This window comes from Muntiacus reevesi, chromosome 19, assembly GCF_963930625.1.
Source record: "Muntiacus reevesi chromosome 19, mMunRee1.1, whole genome shotgun sequence".
NCBI lineage: Eukaryota > Metazoa > Chordata > Mammalia > Artiodactyla > Cervidae > Muntiacus > Muntiacus reevesi.
In genome coordinates this window covers 52,678,633-52,698,962 of record NC_089267.1, presented here as the reverse complement: position 1 = coordinate 52,698,962, position 20,330 = coordinate 52,678,633, and the positions used below count along the sequence as shown (strand labels likewise).

At 36.9% G+C, this 20,330-nt stretch overlaps 1 protein-coding gene across 1 annotated transcript in view; it reads right to left on the bottom strand.

Annotated features, from left to right (window-relative positions):
• Positions 1 to 2,814: 2,814 nt before the first annotated feature.
• The window catches only part of LOC136150936 (uncharacterized), a 51,766-nt gene continuing 34,250 nt past the window's right edge, over positions 2,815 to 20,330 (bottom strand). Inside the window, exon 7 of the mRNA XM_065911826.1 lies at positions 2,815 to 2,938. Within this exon, the coding sequence (XP_065767898.1) occupies positions 2,867 to 2,938 (72 nt within the window). The 3' untranslated portion in view covers positions 2,815 to 2,866. The remainder of the gene's footprint in view (positions 2,939 to 20,330) is intronic.

Here is a 20,330-nt window from a genome sequence, read left to right as displayed (position 1 = left end):
ATTTTTTGGTGATAGGAGTGGTAGTTTAGCATGAAAGTACAAAAGTCAAACAAGAACTAAAAGATAGGTATGAGAGCAAGATTTCTTCCAGCGTTAAATGGATACAACAGGGATCATTTGACTTCTATCGTCCTTATTGCTAGTACTTCCTGACCACTGATGCTGACAATTATGGTACGAAGCTTCTGGTAATGGATCACCCAATGTTATATCATTTGATTATTTTAAGGAAAATATGCAGCTTAAGTATGTTGTACTTATGATCATTAACAATTTGGTTTGGGAGACTTAGCTGGCAGTTCAGTGGCTTAGACTCTGTGCTTCCACTGCAGGGGACATGGATTTGATTCTTGGCTTGGGAACTAAGATCACACATGCCCTAGGATGGGGCCAAAAAAGACAGTTTGCCTTTGATTTTTCCTCAAGATACTATTAATTTAGTTTTTAATCTTGTGAATATTGTTACCAGCTCTTCTAAGTGTTTATATAATAAAACTGAGAACAAAATAATACCAACATCAACATTACCCATATCTCAATGAAAAAGAAGGCTAAACTGTGCAATTTTAATGTCAGATGGAAGGACACATAAAGGAATATTCAGGAGCTACATAACCAAACAGAGCACACTATAAAATATGGAAAATATAATTTGAAGTTAGGTATTGTGGAGAAAGCACATGTGAAGACTGAATCTTACATGGAAAGACCAGCAAATACTTCTAAATCAATCACAGTATTCTTCATCTCCCAAAGATAACCAACGCTCAGGCAGAAATTGTGACTGCTGAATTAACTCACGCATACCACATGCGTGAATATACATCATCACATCTCAATGAAAATGAGCAAAGTTACTTTTTCTGATAAAGGAATAGCAACTAAAAATGCTCTGTGTTTAAAACAGAAATAATAAAGTATCTGCTGTTTGCTCTTTAGAGTCCCACCTTACTCACGATCATGCTTTCTCATGGTGTCATCAAGAGATATGTGAATCACAAGAAGAAGAACAGAAACTGTTCCACTTAGATCTGAGGTACTCTGATTTGCAAAATGAAGGTTTGAGTAGTCTGCTTAATTTCCATGAAAATTTTGATGAAAATATAGAAACTATAAACAATAGATTGCTGATATCTGGTCCAGATACAAACAAAGCCATACTCATCTATCCGCATTTTCAGCAGTAATTGTAAATATAAATTTTGGCAAATTGCATTCATAAACAAACATCTAACCAAATAAAAAAAAACAGTTCTGACCTGCTAAACATCCTACATACCCTTTATGCATTGCTAAAGAATGGCATAATTTGCTTACCTATCATATATAAGCTTTTATAGGGAAGCATTTTATTTTTATCATTTTTTATTTATTCAAAATGTTCAGAAACACATAATGAAGCTTCTGATTTGTTTGGAGACTATTTAGTCCAGTTATAAATTGACTGACACCAGATACCAAAGGACTGAGACTGGACAAAAACAAAGATGGAAATAAAAATGAATCTTAAGGTTGACTGACCGGGATGGGGAATACGTGTAACTCTATGGCTGATTCATATCAATGTATGACAAAACCCACTGAAAAATAAAAAATTAAAAAAAAAAAAAGAAAAAAAAGGTTGACTGTATTGCCTTATTTATAAATAAAAGGATGATCCCTTAAAGGTTAAAAGCCATTCAGGGTAGAATTACTTAGAAAAGGAGCCAGAAAAGGTACAAATGTCCTACTGCTTTATGGACTAGAAAGAAACATTATTATTATTTAATATGAGGAATATTTGTTTAATTAGTTCTATTATGTTATGGTTTCATTTTCAAAAGTCTTATATTTATTGATTTTAAAGAAATGCAATATATATCTTGTAAAATTTAATGTTCAATAAAAATTTAAAAATAAATTGCTGCATCAGAAGACAGAAACATAAAATTTCAAATAAATCCCAATTTTTCGTAGTTTATGTTAAAAAGAATGTTATATTATAAAGTATTTACTATTATTGTTGCTGTAATTATTATTATTGTCCAGTATGGCTGTATCTCGAGTTTATGCTCTAAAATATTGATTATGTTAGGTAGTGTCTATATAATATGATCTTTGGAATTTGTTGTATAGCAGTTAATTCATGATTAATTTTTGTTTCAAGAGAATATATTAACTGTAAGGGTTAAGATTTCAAGTTACAAGTCGGTGTTTAGAGATGAAGCTTGCTATGTGTTTTGTTTAAATCATTTATAGTCTTACTTTTGTTCTGCTTGCTCTACCAGCTTCTGAAATAGTGATATCATCTCCCACGCTAATTGAAGATATGTCCATTTCCCACACAACAGAGGCGAATTCTGAATTATGTATTTTGAGATCGCTTTAAGCTCATTCTGAATTATAGCATCTTGTCAAATTTTTCCTTTAATCACTGTGTTTAGTGACTTTATAATAATCATTCTCTCTTAAATTCAAAACTGTCTGATTAATATTATATCAACTTTCCTCTCTTTAATATTTGCCTATATCATTTTACACCCTTTCCCATGCAATCTTTCTCTGTCATCTTACATGTGCTACCTTATATAACAGGTTTCTTTTCAAAATTCATTTTGAGAGTTTGTCAACTAGTGAAATTGGCTTCTACTTGTTGTGACGACTCTTTTATTTAAATTAATTCCTGCTGTCACTTTTTGTACTTTATAATTGCCACACACTTATTTCCTTTCTTCTTAACGTTTTTATTGAATAAACTTTATTTTTCAGAGCAGTTCTAAGTTGATACCAAAATTGAGGGGAAAGTACAGAGTTCCCAAACAGTCCCTCTTTCCCCACATGCTCAGCCTCTGCAGCCGTTTAACATGCCTCCCCGGCGGTACATCTCTTACACGGGATGACCCTCCAGGACACCGCCAGAGTCCAAGTTTACATCAGTTGGCTCAGTCCCTTCTGGTTTCTGTAACAGAATGTTATAGACTGCTATAGAAAGTTTATAAACAGCAAACATTTATTTCTCACACTTTCTGGAGGCTGAGAGGAATAAGGCAATGGCACCCACTCCAGTCCTCTTGCCTGGAGAATCCCATGGATGGAGGAGCCTGGTGGGCTGCAGTCCATGGGGTCGCTAAGAGTCGGACACGACTGAAGCGACTTAGCAGCAGCAGCAGTTGGAGGCTGAGAAACACAGGATAAAGTCTTCAGCAGGCTCAGTGTCTAGCGAAACCCAGCTTCAACATATGAATTTTGAGGGGACATAAACATTCAGCACATAACTTTAGGGTTCAGTCTTGGTTTGGCACATTCTATGGGTTTGGATAAATGTATAATAACAGGTGTTCATTAACATATTATCATACAGAAGTTTCATTATTCTAAAAATCCTCTGTGCTCCTATCATCTCTCCATACCCTCTAACCACTGGCAATTTTACTGTCTCCACAGTTTTGCCCTTTCCAGAAAGCCATACAGTTGGATTTATATAATATGCAGCTTTTCCAGATTGAATTATTTTTCTTAGAAATAAACATTTAAGCCCTTCTCCCATATTTTTTTTTACGGCTTGATATTTCAATCACTTTTTAGCAGTGAATTGTCTTACCTGGAGGTACCACAATTTATTTATCACATTCATCTACTGAAAGACATCTTGGTTGCTTTGAATTTTTTCCCATATGAATAAATCTGCAGATTTCTATGTGGGTATAAGTTTTTAATTAATGTGGGTAAATACCATGGAGCATGATTGCTGGATCAAATGATAAGAGTACTTTTAGTTTTGTTAAAGCTGACAGACTGCCTTCCAAACTAGATGTACTATTCTTGCATTCTTACTATTAATAAATAAGAGTTGTTCTTTCTGTTTCCTATTCTCACCAGCATTTGATGTTTCAATGTTTTGAATTTTTTGCAATTTTAATAGGTATTTAGTGATAGCTCTTTTTTGTGTTAATTTGTAATTACCTAATGATATATAATGTTGAGCATCTTTTCATATGGTTATTTGCCATCTGTTTATATTATTTGATGAGATGTCTGTTAAGATCTTTGCTCCATTTTTCAAATCAGGATATTTTCCTATTGTTAAGTTTTAAGAATTCTTTGTGTATTTTAAACAGTTACTTATCAATGGGCTTTTTGTGAATATTTTCTCCCAGTGTGTGGATTCTTCATTCTTTTGAGAGTGTCATGAAGAGAAATTTTAATAATTCTGGCTTATCAATTATTTCTTCCATGGATCATGACTACTTTGGTGCCGAATCTAAAAAGGCATCACAATGTGCAGTCGTCTATATTTTCTCCTATGTTATCTTCTAGGAGTTTTATTTTAGTTTTGCATTTTACCATTAGGTTTATGATTCATTTTGAGTTAAGTTTTGTGAATAATGTAAAGTCTGTGTCTAGATTAATTTTTTGCATACAGACACCCAGTTGTTTTAGTACTGTTTGTTGAAAAGACTATCTCTTCTCCAATGTATTGCCTTTGCTACTTTGTCAAAGATTATTTCACTATATTTGGGTCAATTTCTGGGCTCTCTATTCTGCTCTGTTGATCTACTGTCTATTCTTTCTCCAATACCACAGTGTCTTGACTACCATAGCTTTAAGGTAAGTCTTGAATTGGGTAGTGTTAGTCCTCTGCCTTTGTTCTTTTTCAATACTGATTTAGCTATTCTGCTTGTTTGGTCTCTCCATATATGCTTTAGAATCAGTTTGCCAATATTCACAACTTGCTGGCATTTTGACTGGGGCTGTGCTGAATTTATAGGTCAAATTGGGAATAACTGACCAATTGACAATATTGAGCTTTCCTGTTTATGAAAAAGGAATATCTCTCAACATATTTAGTTCTTTGATTTCACTCATCAGGATCTTATAGATTCCCTCATAAAGATCCTAAACATATTTTGTTAGATTCATACACAAGTATTTTATTTTGGAGTGCAAATATAAATGGCATTGTATTCTTAATTTCAAATTCCACTTTTTATTGCTAGTATATAGAAAATGGTTGATTTTTATGCATTAACCTTTTATGCCTTGTATCATGTGACCCTGCTATAATCATTTGTTAGTTCAAGGAGTTTTTATTTTTTATTTTGGATTTCCCAGAGATGTTTACATCATCAGCAAACAAAAACTATTTTATTTCTTCCTCCCTAATCTGTACATTTAATAATATTTTATTTATGTTGTTAAGAATGAAGATATGTATTCAAATTATATGATTAATTATTTTATTTCAAAGATTTCTAGCCACTGTGGCAAAAGAGTTTTACACTTTGTCCATCTGTCATCTTGATAGAACTAAATGTCCTGTCAAGCATGTTATCCTCAGAATTTGTAGACATCACAATGAAAGGAGGGACTGCATTATCATGCTCAGTCATATCCTGTGGACTGTAGCCCGCCAGACTTCTCTGTCCATGGGGTTCTCCAGGCAAGGATACTAGTGTGGGTTGCCATTTCCACCTCCAGAGGACCTTCCAGGGATCAAACTAGTGTCTCCTGCATTACAGGAAGATTCTTTACCCTGAGACAGGCTCTTTACGCTGAGCCACCTGGGAAGCCCAAAAGAGGAACCTAGGTGACCATCTAAAGCCAAGTCTCCAAACCTCTATTATGACCCATTCAGAAATAATAAATGTACAACTCATTGAGGTAGATTGTAAAAGACCTCTTTAGCTTGTAGCAACCAGCCTAAGCACCTGGCCATACCAGGCTCCATCCACCTCCAAGGATAGTTCAGAAGATCAGAAGCCATTTAGCCTATTTATAAGCATATTGTGTTCTTTGGCACACAGCTTAGAAAACTCTGATAAGTAAGATGAATGTTTCAATATTTCCATTTTTTTATAACTTTAACAATAATATCATAGTATACTTGCTAGAAAACACCATTTTTCAACAATAAATACACTCTTCAAGAGATGGCTTTACTCATGGATATCACCAAACTGTCAATGCCAAAAACAGATTGATAACATTCTTTGCAGCTGAAGATGGAGAAGCTATACATAGTCAGCAAAAACAAGACCTGGAGCTGATTGTGGCTCATATCATCAGCTTCTCATAGCAAAATTCAGGCTTAAACTAAAGAAAGGGGATGGGGACTACTAGGCCAGCCAGGTACGACTTAAATCAAATCCTCTATGAATATACAATGGAGGTGATGAATAGATTCAAGGGATCGGATCTAGTAGGTCCTGAAGAACTATGGACAAAAGTATGTAATATTGTACATAATACTGAAGCAGCGAACAAAACTATCCCAAAGAAAAAGAAAACCAAGAAGACAAAGTGGCTGTCTAAAGAGGCTTTGCAAATAGCTGAAGACAGAAGGGAAGTGAAAAGCAAGACAGAGAAAAGGTACACCCAACTAAACACAGAGTTGCAGAGAATAGCCAGGAGAGATAAGAAAGCCTTCCTCAGTGATCAGTGCAGAGAAATAGAGGAAAACAACAGAAGGGGGAAGCCTAGAGATATTTTCAAAAAAATTAGAGATACCAAGGGAAAATTTCATGCAAAGATGGGCTCAGTAAAGGACAGAAATGGTCTGGACCTAACAGAAGCAGAAGATATTAAGAAGAGGTGGCAAGAATACACAGAAAGAACTGTACAAAAAGATCTTCATGACCCAGATAATCATGATGGTGTGATCACTCACACTCACCTAGAGACAGACATCCTGGAATGTGAAGTCAAGTGGGCCTTAGGAAGCATCACTATGAACAAAGCTAGTGGAGGTATGGAATTCCAGTTGCGCTATTTCAAATCCTAAAAGATGATGCTATGAAAGTGCTGCACTCAATATACCAGCAAATTTGGAAAACTCAGCAGTGGCCACAGGACTGGAAAAGGTCAGTTTTCATTCCAATCCCAAAGAAAGGCAATGCCAAAGAATGCTCGAACTACTGCACAATTGCACTCATCTCACACGCTAGTAAAGTAATGCTCAAAATTCTCCAAGCCAGGCTTCAGCAATACGAGAACCGTGAACTTCCAGATGTTCAAGCTGGTTTTAGAAAAGGCAGAGGAACCAGAGATCAAATTGCCAACATCTCCTGGATCATTGAAAAACCAAGAGAGTTCCAGAAAAACATCTATTTCTGCTTTATTGACTATGCTAAAGCCTTTGACTGTGTGGATCACAATAAACTGTGGAAATAAACTGTGGAAAATTGTTCAAGAGATGGGAATACCAGACCACCTGACCTGCCTCTTGAGAAATCTGTATGCAGGTCAGGAAGCAACAGATAGAACTGGACATGGAACAACAGACTGGTTGCAAATAGGAAAAGGAGTATGTCAAGACTGTCATATTGTCACCCTGCTTATTTAACTTATATGCAGAGTACATGAGAAACGCTGGGCTGGAGGAAGCACAAGCTAGAATCATGATTGTCGGGAGTAATATCAATAACCTCAGATATGCAGATGACACCAAACATATAGCAGAAAGTGAAGAAGAACTAAAGAGTCTCTTGATGAAAGCTAAAGAGGAGAGTGGGAAAAGTTGGCTTAAAGCTCAACATTCAGAAAACTAAGATCATGGCATCTGGTCCCATCACTTCATGGCAAATAGATGGGAAATAGTGGCAACAGTGGCTGACTTTATTTTTTGGGGACTCCAAAATCACTGATGGTGATTGCAGACATAAATTAAAAGACTCTTACCCCTTAGAAGGAAAGTTATGACCAACCTAGACAGCATATTAAGAAGCAGAGATATTACTTTGCCAACAAAGGTCTGTCTAGTCAAGGCTATGGTTTTTCCAGTGGTCATGTATGAATGTGAGAGTTGGACTATAAGAAAACTGAGTGCCACAGAATTGATGCTTTTTAACTTTGGTGTTGGAGAAGACTCTTGAGAGTCCCCTGGACAGCAAGGAGATCAAACTAGTCAGTCATAAAGGAAATCAATCCTGAATACTCATTGAAAGGACTGATGCTGAAGCTGAAGCTCCAAAACTTTGGCCACCTGATGCGAAGAACCAACTCACTGGAAAAGACTCTGATGCTGGAAAAGATTGAAGGCAGAAGGAGAAGAAGGTGACAGGGGGTTGAGATGGTTGGACGGCATCACTGAGGCGATGTACATGAACTTGGGCAAACTCCAGGAGATACTGGGGCACAGGGAGACCTGACCTGCTCCACCCACGGGGTCATGAAGTGTCAGAGACTTGGCGGCTGTACAATAAAACCATACTACAATTCAAACCTTTGTATCTATTTGCTCGCATTGTAACAAAAGCTATATTTCTCCAGTCTATACTTTATATATTACGGACTGTTGCCTGCCAAGCTCCTCTGTCCATTGAATTCTCCAGGTAAGGATGCTGGAGTGGGTTGCCATGACTTCTTCTAGGGTATTTCCCAACAGGGATAGAACCGGGTGTTATGTCTCCTGCATTGACTGGCAGGTTCTTTACCTCTAACACCACCTGAAAAGAGGGTTATTTCCTTATAAACACCAATTTATTTTAAAATACTAAAAAAGAACTTAAATATAATATTAATAAGAATTACAACACCAAGAGACAAAAAAAAAAAACACCTTATAATCCCAGTGCTTAAAAAACATATCTAGTAGAGAGTATGTGTTCAATAATATTTTTAAGTGAATGAGTTCTGTATTTTTATAGATTTTAAAAAATATTTTACTTTGCATATTTCATGTAGTTGCTATCTTTACATATGTAAATACAACTTTATGTCCAACTTTTATTTTTTTACTTAACATTCTAATGGAATTAAATCAAGGCAAATTTGTGTAAAAGTGATAGAAAAGCAAATTAATCTGATATATAAGAAAAGAAGCCATTGCTGGAAAGATATCAAACAACTGAAGGAAAATTTAACCTTCAAATTCTGAAAGTACTAGTGTGTTGCTTAGTTTCAAAGACTGCTAAGCACTCACACCATCCCAAGAATCTTTGCCATTTTTACTGACTTCTTTCTGCATATCAGCTTCTCTCTCTGCCCACTACATTCCCCCAGATGGCAGGAAGTACGCACACCAAAGATCCCAAACCGTGGCTTCTTCCAACAAAAAGCCGATTTATGATCTCTCTGGTGCCACACTTAAAAAATAACACAAGCAAGAATTCTGATGGATCACTTCCCAGAAGATAGACATCCTTTCTAAAAGAAAGGAAAAGTGCCTGAAAGAGACAGCAATATATGTATTTTAGAGCATAAAGAACTTTAACTGCTAATTTAAGCTTTTTGTGAATATGTTCTTTAATGACTATATAATGAGCATTGTAGTGGGTGCCCCAGAATTTGCTCACCCTTTATCCTGTTTCTAGACAGAACATTTTTCTAATTTTCCACTATTAAAATTAACATTGTAACGAATGTCTTTTGCATATTTGTCATTTTTACAGAATTTACTTAGAATATATTTTCTAAAAATATCAGTAGGAAATACATAATAAATAATGCATTAAATTTTATTTACATTTTAGCATTGGGCATTATATTTTAAACTTTTATTTATTTAGATGTGTTCATATTGATTGTTTCTAGTTTTGTTTTCAGGAAAGTGTTTTACCCAGTGTCTCATACTGTGTGTACATTGAACATCAGTAAAATGAACATTGGTTTTATATGAATTGAAAATAAATATTTACCACATGCTGAAATCTATATTTATATGCAGCTGTGTGATAGAATAAGCCTAAAAAAGTATACAAGTTGCCAGATGAAAGTGCTGTTCCATGAACTGTATTTTAAACAGATGAAACAAAATATAGTAGATTGACTATATGAAATCATCATTTATATAAGTGAAAAAATCATGAATTCTTTAGAGTTAAACCTAATCTATCAGAAACTTTTTTAAAAGATCTGCAAATAAGGAATAACTGAGCAATAATAACTTAAGCCAGATAGAAACTTCTTTTTTCCTCACACAGCAAGAATTCTGGAAGTAGTTGCAGATGCTGCTTCCGCAGTACAGTGCCTGAAGAGCTACAAGATACACACTTTTCCCTTCCTTTCTACTCAAATATTTGTCTGTGTGTGTGTGTTGGCTTTCATTTTTATGCTTGCTACCTCATAATCACAAAGTTGTGGCTAAAACGCTAGATATTATGCTTGCAAGAAGAGAAAAAAACAAAAAACCAAAAACGGGAGGCAGGGTAAAGGGATCATGGTTCCAACTCTCTCTTTTTTTTTATCAGAAAAGAAAATATGTTTCAGAAACTTTCAGTAGACTTCTGCCTGCAACTCATTGGCCAAAACAGTATTGTGGTCACCTGTGTTCGCAAAGGAGCAGGGATGGCAAGTATTTTGAGAGGTGGATTGCCATCCTGAACAAAATCAAGATTCTGTTGGTTAAGTATCAGAAAGAAATAGATATTAGGAAGGCAATTCACAGAGTATTTCCTCACTAAATTCAGTACCATGGAAACCCAGAATAACATCATAATCTTTACTCATGTTACATACGAAAAAGGACTTTTAACATGGTATGGATGACTTTATGAATTAAGAAACATAACCACAATCATAACCTTAGATATTAATACAATAAGCTCTGTCATATTGAATCTACTTATTACAGAAAGAGGTTTATAAAATTGTTTCCATGATTAGTACACCTAGTGATATATTTTTCTACTGAAACACTAGCATTACTTCTTCAAAGGTAATCCTACATAGTAAGCATCTAGAATTCACTCAGATGGCAATGGCTATGCTTCGTACATGGCTAAACAAATCTGGAAAAATTCTGAAGCTGATGAACCGCTTCCATCAGGCATTCTGAAGCCTTCTGAAAAGTGTTAAGTCTACATCCTTAAGTAGAAGGAGTCAGTTGTGAGAAGTTTAGCCTTAAAACAAAGCTTTTGTATTGGAAAGGTGTGGTGACTCAGAGCCTAGCACTGTTCTGAAACATGATTTGTTTCTCAATCCGCACTAATCCCTTCTCGCTATTAGAATCTTAGAGTATAGAGGGAAGGCTTTGTAAATAGTTCACAGTCATACCTGCTAAATTAATTTATTAGAATCCTAGTTACTCCCTTTAGAGGCTTCCCTGGTGGCTCAGTGGTTAAGAATCTGCCCGTCAATGCAGGAGATGCAGATTCAATCCTTGGGTCAAGAAGCACCCCTGCAGAAGGAAGTGGCAATTCACTCCAGTATTCTTGACTGGGAAATCCCATGGACAGAAGAGCCTGCTGGGTTATAAGCCATGGAGTCACAAAAATGTCAGACATGGCTTAGCGACTAAATAAGTAACTCCCTTTAGTTAAATATAACATAAAAATGGGAGAAAGGTATTCTCCACTCAGTTACACAATATTTATGAGGATCACAGCGATTCTAGTATAGCAGGTGGCAGCAGTGACTAGAGGATACAGAGATGCTTGAGCGAAGGCACATCCCCTGTCAGGAGTACCTGCACACCAGTGTAGATGGCAATGCCAAGTGTCAGAGGAAGGCCAATGAGCCGTGGCTGCACCCAGCTTAAGTGACATGGATTAAAGTGGAGTCGAGCACAAGGAACTGTGATACTCAGCTGGGGATGGTGGTCAAGGCCGCCTCCAGTAGACGGGGCTACAGTTTGAGAGGCAAGAGATGGAGCATACTGATAAGGAAAGTAATCGTATTTGTTCCTGAGTGAGTACCGTTTCCTAGAAATACTTATGGTTACATTTTCAGTAGCCACCAAGTTTTATTCTTTTCTTGACTTCTTTCAGCCATTTTAAAGAGTGAAAACCATTCGTAAGTGCTTAGGCTGTGCAAAAACAGACACAAAGTTGTAGCTGCTGACCCTTGTTCTAAAAGTATGAATGGACTCATCTTACCTCTGTAAGAATCTAATAGAGTGGCTACAATCTTTATCTAATATATGAGTTAACTGAAGCCCAGAGAGATATATGCTCTTATCAGAGGACACGTGCTACTGCTGCTAAGTCGCTCCAGCTGTGTCCGACTCTGTGGGACCCCATAGACGGCAGCCCACCAGGCTCCACCGTCCCTGGGATTCTCCAGGCAAGAACACTGGAGTGGGCTGCCATTTCCTTCTCCAATGCATGAAATTAAAAAGTGAAAGTGAAGTCGCTCAGTCGTGTCCGATTCTTCGAGACCCCGTGGACTGCAGCCTACCAGACTCCTCCATCCATGGGATTTTCCAGGCAAGAGTACCAGAGTGGGTTGCCATTGCCTCCTCTGATCAGCAGACATAGTGGGTGGTAAAACCAGTATTCACACAAAAGTATATGTCTGACTTTAAATTCCATGTTCTTCCGATAATGGACATTTGTATTAAATGCCAGTAGTTTCCAAGAGCACATTGCTGAGATTACTTTGTGCATAAGGATGTGCTCCAACTCAGCAGGAAGTGGTCCAGCAATGAATTTATGTCTTCCATGAGTATGGGATGCAAGAGTGGAGGCATATGCTCTATGTAGTAATTTCTCTATCATTTTCATTTCTATTGCCATAACTCTTTCCTGCAGCAACAGAAGAATTGGCCTCACACTAAACTAAAAAAGAAGGAGAGTTGACCACAGACTAATAATGGAATATGGTAGATAAAACATGGGCTTCCTGGGCAGCTCAGTGGTAAAGAATCTGCCTAGCAGTGCAGGAGACATGGGCTCGATCCCTGGGTCAGGAAGATCCCCTGGAGAAGGAAAAGGCAACCCACTTCAGTATTCTTGCCTGGGTAATTTCACAGACAGAGGAGCCTGGCGGACTACAGTCCATGGTGTTGCAAAGAGTTGGACATGACTTAGCAACTTAACAACAGCAACAACAGAAGTATGCGTGACCTAATATATCAAAAGGTCAGTTTATCGCATTGTTGATGGCCTTGCCCTGCTCTCTAATGTGGGGAAATCTCCCCTCTTCCTGAGTCACTGCCAGTACAAGAGCTTGAAGTGAACCAAAAGGCTGAAGTTCTTGGTCAACTCATACCCATGTCCATGGGAACAGACTTCAGCATTTTCCAGCTCGTGGTTTCCTTCTACAGTGGAAATGCCTAGAGAGTAGAACATGTGAGGCCACAGGGAATTATGCCTAAAGAGTTGCTAACTACATTGACTTAATCAGTGTCAGCAGGAGAATCCACAGATGATAACATTTGTCCTGTTTTACATGGGAGAAACTGGAGAAGGGAATGGCAACCCACTCCAGTATTCTGCCTGGAAAACTCCTTGGACAGAGGAGCCTGGCACGGGTCACAAAGAGTAGGACACAATTCAGCAACTATCACCCACATGGGAGAAAACTAAACACAGATTTTTGTGTGCAGAACTCATTGATATTATGGCTCTGACAGGCAAGTGTCAGGCTGTATAATTTTCTATTACTGTAGCTACAAATTACCATAAGTTTACTGTCTTAAAGGAATAACTATGTATTATCTTAATAGTTTATATGGGTCAGAAAGCCAGGTGGGCTTAGTTAGGTATTCTGCTGAGAGTCTAACAGGGCTGTGGACTGGCTGGGTTCTTAGCTAAAAAGCTCTGAGGAAGGATCCATTTACAATCTCATTCAGGTTTTTGGAATAATTTGGTGTTTTGAGGTTGTAGGACTGAGGTTCTTGCTTCTTTGACACATTGCCTCCTCCATCTTCAAGCCAGTACTGGTGCTTCACGATATTCTTGTCTCCTGAATTTTTCTCACTTCTGTCACATCTCTCTGATGTGCCCTTGTGCTTTGAAGAGCTTGTGTGATTACACTGAGGCTACCAGATAATCCAAAACAATCCATCTTGACGTCAACAGATCTGTTACTTTAATTATATTGTAAATCCCCCTTTGCCATGTAACATAGTAAATTTGCAAGTGTAACATAAGGGGACAAAGGCCAATGGGGGCCAAAATTCTGCCTAACATACATGTCTATACAACATGAACATCTTTTAAAATGACACAGATTAACATACAGCATAATTATCTTCTAAGTTTTCAATATTCATGAACAATAACTACGCTTTGAACATGTTATCTGGCCACTTAGAGAAACAGAAAGGCTTCTAGTCTTTGGATAATATATGATTTGAGATACATCATTTACTCTTTCAGTGCTTCTGTATTTTTGTTGTAAAATGGGAATAATTCATTTTATCAGAATTAACCTACTGAACTTTTGTAAGCAACAAAAGAAATAATAATGGTAAACACAGTATTTCAATAATTTATTACCTGTCTCTGATTTCTCATCACTGACATTAGATTAGAATCATTGCTCTTCATTGAAAAAAAAAAAAAAGGGAAGAAAAGTCAATGCTTAGAAGAATGCATATTTAGAATTATTTAACTCTAATGATCTTTGAGAATCTTATAGAAAAATCCATATGGTGTGTGCAAGTGCAAATAGATAGAAAAAAGATGAGAAATCTATTTTTTTTCATGTTTTATTATGCCAAGAGATAATGCAGTCCTTGCTCTGAAATCTCATCTGTCACACTGTGCTCTATAAAGTGACAGGACACGATGTGACATGTTGATGAGACCCAATGTGACACAGGGCATGGTTTGTGGTCTGTGTGTAGGCATAGATAATTACAAAAAATCCTGGAAAAGGGCAGTTTGGGAAGGATTTAATGAAGAATTACTGTGATAGATACATAAAAGATAAGAATGAGCCTATCTTTAAAAAATAAAACATACAGAATATTCAGTGATTTCTCCCGACCCCCAAATTGTATAATCATCTGCTTGGCATTTAAACTTCATATATGATTAAGACTGCAGACCTCATACCACAGTCTTCCCTTGTAAGAGGAGAATATGGTGATATGAAGTAATTGAATTTTGTTCTGACCCTCTTTGGCCTCTGTGCAGAAGCAATTTGTGAATTATTTAGGAAAAAAGGAAAAGGATATTTGCCTCAAGAGAGAAATGCTGGGTGCAAAGAAGAATTTAGTTCAGTGGTGCTGTCTCTTAGAATACATCTGCTTTCCCAGCTTGAAATGAAAATCGAAATGGAAATTTCTATTCATCCTTATGCATTAACAAGATCCCTTCCTTTTGCTGCCATGCTTCATATGTCCTCAACAAGACCAACAGCAGATCTAAAACTTTACAAATCACGCTGAGGCCTTTGTTATTAAAATGACAATCTATGACTGAACCAATACAAGAGTAACCCCACTGTAAATAATTTTGGCATGAATATTTGGACTTCTCAAGTCAAAACTAAAGCAAATTAAGATCAGTGTTAATCTAAGCATTTCTGTTGAGTTATATCTCTTTATATTTATAGAACTTCAAAAAAGAACAATAGGTTATAGACAGGAGAATAGTAGTGAAATGAGTAGAACAAATTCCTTTTTTTTTTTCCCTTTTATCTCTTTCTTTGGTTTTAAAGTACTTTTTTACATTTTGATTACATAACTTAATGTCTGAAAGAATAAAAAATGACAATATTATCAATGAACTTTAAAATAAATCTTGAATATGTCTTCAGAACACCATTCTCCAAAGATTACAGATACATTACTTTTTATTGCCATCAACAGTATTGGCATATAAGTGACAGCCGGAGGGTCAGACTGAAAATGATTTAATAAAGAAATTCAAAACTAATGTAAAAAATGAAATTGCAAACCAACTGTCAGAGCTTTAGAAAGTTGAGGGGCTGATTTGAAATGTTTTGTTTTATTTCTAAAGCTTTGATTGGCCTGCCAACATGTATTTGAGCTGTCACTCTGAGGACCCTTCTAGTAAACCACTGAAGTGGCAGGCAGCTCTTGATTGATGAGTGTTTGCATCCATTTTATTATTTGTTGCATATTTCTTCCCTGACATGTTTAACAGGAAAAAATTCACACAAGAAATTTTACAATTATGTGAGCCAACCCACGTCAGAATTCTATTTCAGTGTGTTTAAGAAATGGCAGCAAAAACAAACAGGTACACAAACCCAACAGTTTATGTAGAAATATGAGGAAGATAAAGCCAGTTCCAGACCCTCATTCGTATAGTTTTGTTAAAGAAAGGGGGAACAAAGAATCTACTACCAAAAATAAAAAAAGTTATTAACAAACCAGACTTAGCTAAAAACTTTCTGAAATCATTTCTTTTTATTTGGTATTAAGTTATTTTGTGATTTCCCCATTGCAATTTTCATTTGCAAATGGCAAAGGACCTCAAGACTGAGGCTTTGTAGCGTTCGATTCTCTAAATATTAGTTAGCTATGTCCAGAACCGACAGTGGACTCATGATCAATGATTCGGCATCCTCATTTCATGAAGCATTGCCGGTTTGCACAGCTTAATGCCTTAAGCCTGAGGGTGGCTCAGGGCACAAGTCGGAGCATCCATACCAGCTTCAGCTCAGTCTTTCATTGTGATTCCTGCCTGAATAAAATACGTGAAAAATATATTTGCCCCTTGATTTCTCCCCCCTATTATAATAGTGCAGGCTTTGTGTGTGTTAGAACTCCTGGGTTTCAGTTGAAGGAAAAAAAGCAACAAAAACTGACTTAAATGATACATAAAAAAGAAATGTGCTTTGCTTCTTTGCATTTTGTGTTTGTAATGGCACTATCCAGGGCTGGGCAGGAACCAGGACTGACTTGCTTTCACTGTCGCCCTGCCTGCCTTACGCGGGGTCAGCCACGTCTTCAGACCGCCCTCTCTCAGAGCACCAAAATGAGTGCTTGGATTTATGCTTCACATGCACTCACCCACTGTCAAGAATTAGACACGAAGCTAGCTTTTTCTTCAGAATCTACAAGAAAATTTAGCTGTCTGTAATCGAGTCAGATGTTCTTTCTTGAGCAAATATAAAAAGCATGGTTGACAATCCTCAAATACTAAACAAAATAAATCTGATTCACGGGATTTTTAAGACTTAAGAGTTGATTGGTGTTTTATTAAGCTTGGTGAAGAAATTTTTGTGGGAATTGAATTGATTAGTATTAAAAGTCTTCCTGAATATGTTATGTTCTTAATAGATACCTGAAGTAGAAAAAAAGAAGTGTGATAAATGAGGAGGGGGCAATCGGAGGTGAATGTAAGGTAATCACTCCTTTTTCAATATCTCTGTACATGCATCTGTGATGCACTTAAAAATAGCTACCATATCAAGCACTCATTCTAAACCCTATGCGAGGTTCTTTATATATATTATTTCATATTGTGCAACAGTGTTATTTTGAATGAGGGGGTGCGAGTGGTAAAGAACCCACCGGCCAGTGCAAGAGATGCTAGAGACTGATTCGATCTCTGGGTTGAAAGATCCCTGGAAAAGGAAATGGCAACTCACTCCACTATTCTTGCCTGGAAAATCCCATGTACAGAGGAATCTGGCAGGCTACAGTCTATGGGGTCACAAAGAGTCGGGTACGACTGAGCTCACACACATGCATATTATTATTTTTAATTAGCAGATGAGGAAACTGGGCTTCAGAGAGATTAACTAACTTTTCCAAGATCATTGGTAGAAAGTGATGAAGGATAATTTGAATTTGTATTTTCTAATTTCAAAGTTCATGGTTATAACTACTACATTATTAGTGTGTTCATATACTTTTAGTTTGCAGGTCAGTCTCTTATTATTGTTAATGCCTTACGGGCAAAGATCTTTCTTCTCCATTCACTACCATATCTTCAGTGCCTAGAATAGAGCCAGGCTTATAGTAGATGCTTACTTAATATTTAAACCTTGCTGATTACAGAATTATATCCCTTTGGTCAGAAAAATGACATTTAATGATTAGTTTAGGGCAACCCTGGTACTGATAGCTATATAGGAGGGGAGGAATGGAATTTACCATAGGAAAAAATAACTACAATGTCTACCACAATCCTTGAGAGAAAATTCTGGTTTTGAAATCTGGCATGAACTTTTAATAGCTATGTAACTGAAATATGGTTTTCTGATCCTCTGTTCCCTCATTTAAAAAATTATGGCAATTTATAGTATTATCTCATTATATTACTGTACATTACTGAAATGATTAAATAAAGTAATATATATGTCAGTTATGCTATCATCTGCTGAGAGTAAACATCCACTGAATATTAAATATTATCTTATTGTTATTACCCTCCTTCGACTTCATCACTATCCTTATCATCACCATCATCACCATCATCATCATCACCATCATCATGGCCATCAGCTCAAAGTGGTTCATTTATGTATATCTTGAAGGATTCCATTTTTAATGTATATTTCGAGTGTAAGATGGTCCTTAATAGCATCAGTAATCTGAATCATTTAGATAAGTATGCCCAAGAAGAATATTTAGGCTTATTTGTCCTGAAACAGTTACTCTCTAGAGACTGTTCTCATCACAAGTCATTTAAAATACTATATAATGAGGGCTTTGCAGAAGCAACACAAAGAACTTAAAGGATGCTTTTGATAGCCAAAGAGAATATATTGTATTCTGACTTAGGAGACCCAGGTGGCTGAAACAAATTACCTAATTTTTCAGTTTCTGGAAAGGTAGACTTTAGGAATTCTCTAAAATACATTTCATTAGGAATATTTAATGAAATTTTATTCCTACTCCACATGACTGATCTTAAATACATCTGTACTTGAGAAATTTTTAAAAATCAATCCTTATACTCTGAAATGTTACTGAAGATACCTGAAATTGGTAGCTATTTGTCACATATAATCTGACAGTATTAGCTGCTGTTTAATGGGTATTACATTTGTTTTTCTTAAAGCTTTTGATCACTACATATTCTCATAGTGATAGCATCTTCCAATGTTAAAAACATAAAATGTAATAAATTAATGTGTATATATATACACACCTACAGTACTTAGGAATGCTTTTTAAATGCCCATCTTACATGACAACGTTAGAGCAAGTAGTTTTATTTTACAATGGCAAACAATATAAATTTCAGACCGTTAAGTAATTTATTCAAGGTCACCCATGCAGTATGTGGAAGACCCCAGATTTCAGTTCAGGTAAGTCTTTACACTAAAGTCTGGTATTTTGACTTCTTTTCTAATATAGATATCACTATTGCAAGTGTACATTGTTGCACTAGGTTGGGAGATATACAAAAGCACATTCTTTTCCTTGATTTATTTTTACTTCTCAAAACATTCACTGTATTTCTCAGAATATACATACTGAATATTTCAAAAAAGATTAATTGATAAAATAGAAGCCCCAAAGCAAGTACAGAAGTTGTACATTGGAATGATCTAGTTCTCTTTTCTGTGGATATTTAAAAATATAGGCAAGGCTGAAATTTAGTTTCTTAGCTTATAAAACATGGAAAATGACACACTCAGATGTGGTGTGATTGATTAGGATTTAATAAAGACACAGTGATCCTAAAAGCGTGAGTGCAGTACCCGCGCGCTGTAAAGTATAGTGTGGGAGACGGGATTTTCTTCATCCTTGAGCAGGTAGACCAGCTCTCTGGTGTCTCAGTGGTAGAGAATCTGCCTACCCATGCAGGAGACGTGGGTTTGATGCTTGGGTTGGGAAGATCTCCTAGATAAGGAAGCGGCCAGCACTCCAGTTCTGGCCTGGAGAATTCCGTGGACAGGGGAGCCCGGTGGGCTGCGGTCTATGGGGCCGCCAAGAGTCAGGCACGCAGGCGAAGTCGCTTCGGGCGTGTCCGACTCCGCGCGGCCCCGTGGCCAGCGGGCCGCCAGGCTGGGCGGGAATACTGGAGTGGGCTGCCAGTTCCCTTTCCATAATGGCATGCTAGCAAGTAACGGTAAAAGGTCGCTCAGGCGTGCCCGACTCTCTGTGGCCCCATGGACCGCAGCCTACCAGGCTCCTCGGTCCATGGGATTTCCAGGCAAGAGCCCTGGAGCAGGTTGCCCTTTGCTTCTCCAAAAGTCCGGCAGGACTTAGCAGCTGAACGACAACAAAGTGTAGAACTTGGAAGGAGAACAAGTCTGTAGAGGAGACCCTAGCCAGCTAAAGGAACGTCATAAAAGGGAAATAGGACATATGACCACTCTTCTTTCTTTCTTCTACCGATCTTTCGCCAGGGCAAACACGTTATTCATATGGTCCATAGAGGCCAGTCTACTGCGGCAGAAGAGTAGATCTGAAGGTTCAAGGAGGATACTAAACACATAGCTCTTTGTGTATAGTTGAGTCAAACAATGAGATTACACATGTAAATCTGCCTGGTAATCTATCAACTGAAGCAAATGCAAGCAACTGTTACTTCATATTATTTGAAAGCTTAAAAATGATTGATAACTGATTGAATCAGAGTGCAATGCTTTGTATTAAAAAAAAAAAAAAAAAAGCTTGTCCAGCTAAAGAACAAAATTTTAGTTCTAGCTCTATTATATTTTCCAGAACAATATGGTGGTTCAAAATATCTAATTTAAAAAAATTCCTTACTGAACTAGACCCACGATTAATTTTAAAATATCACACAGAAAAC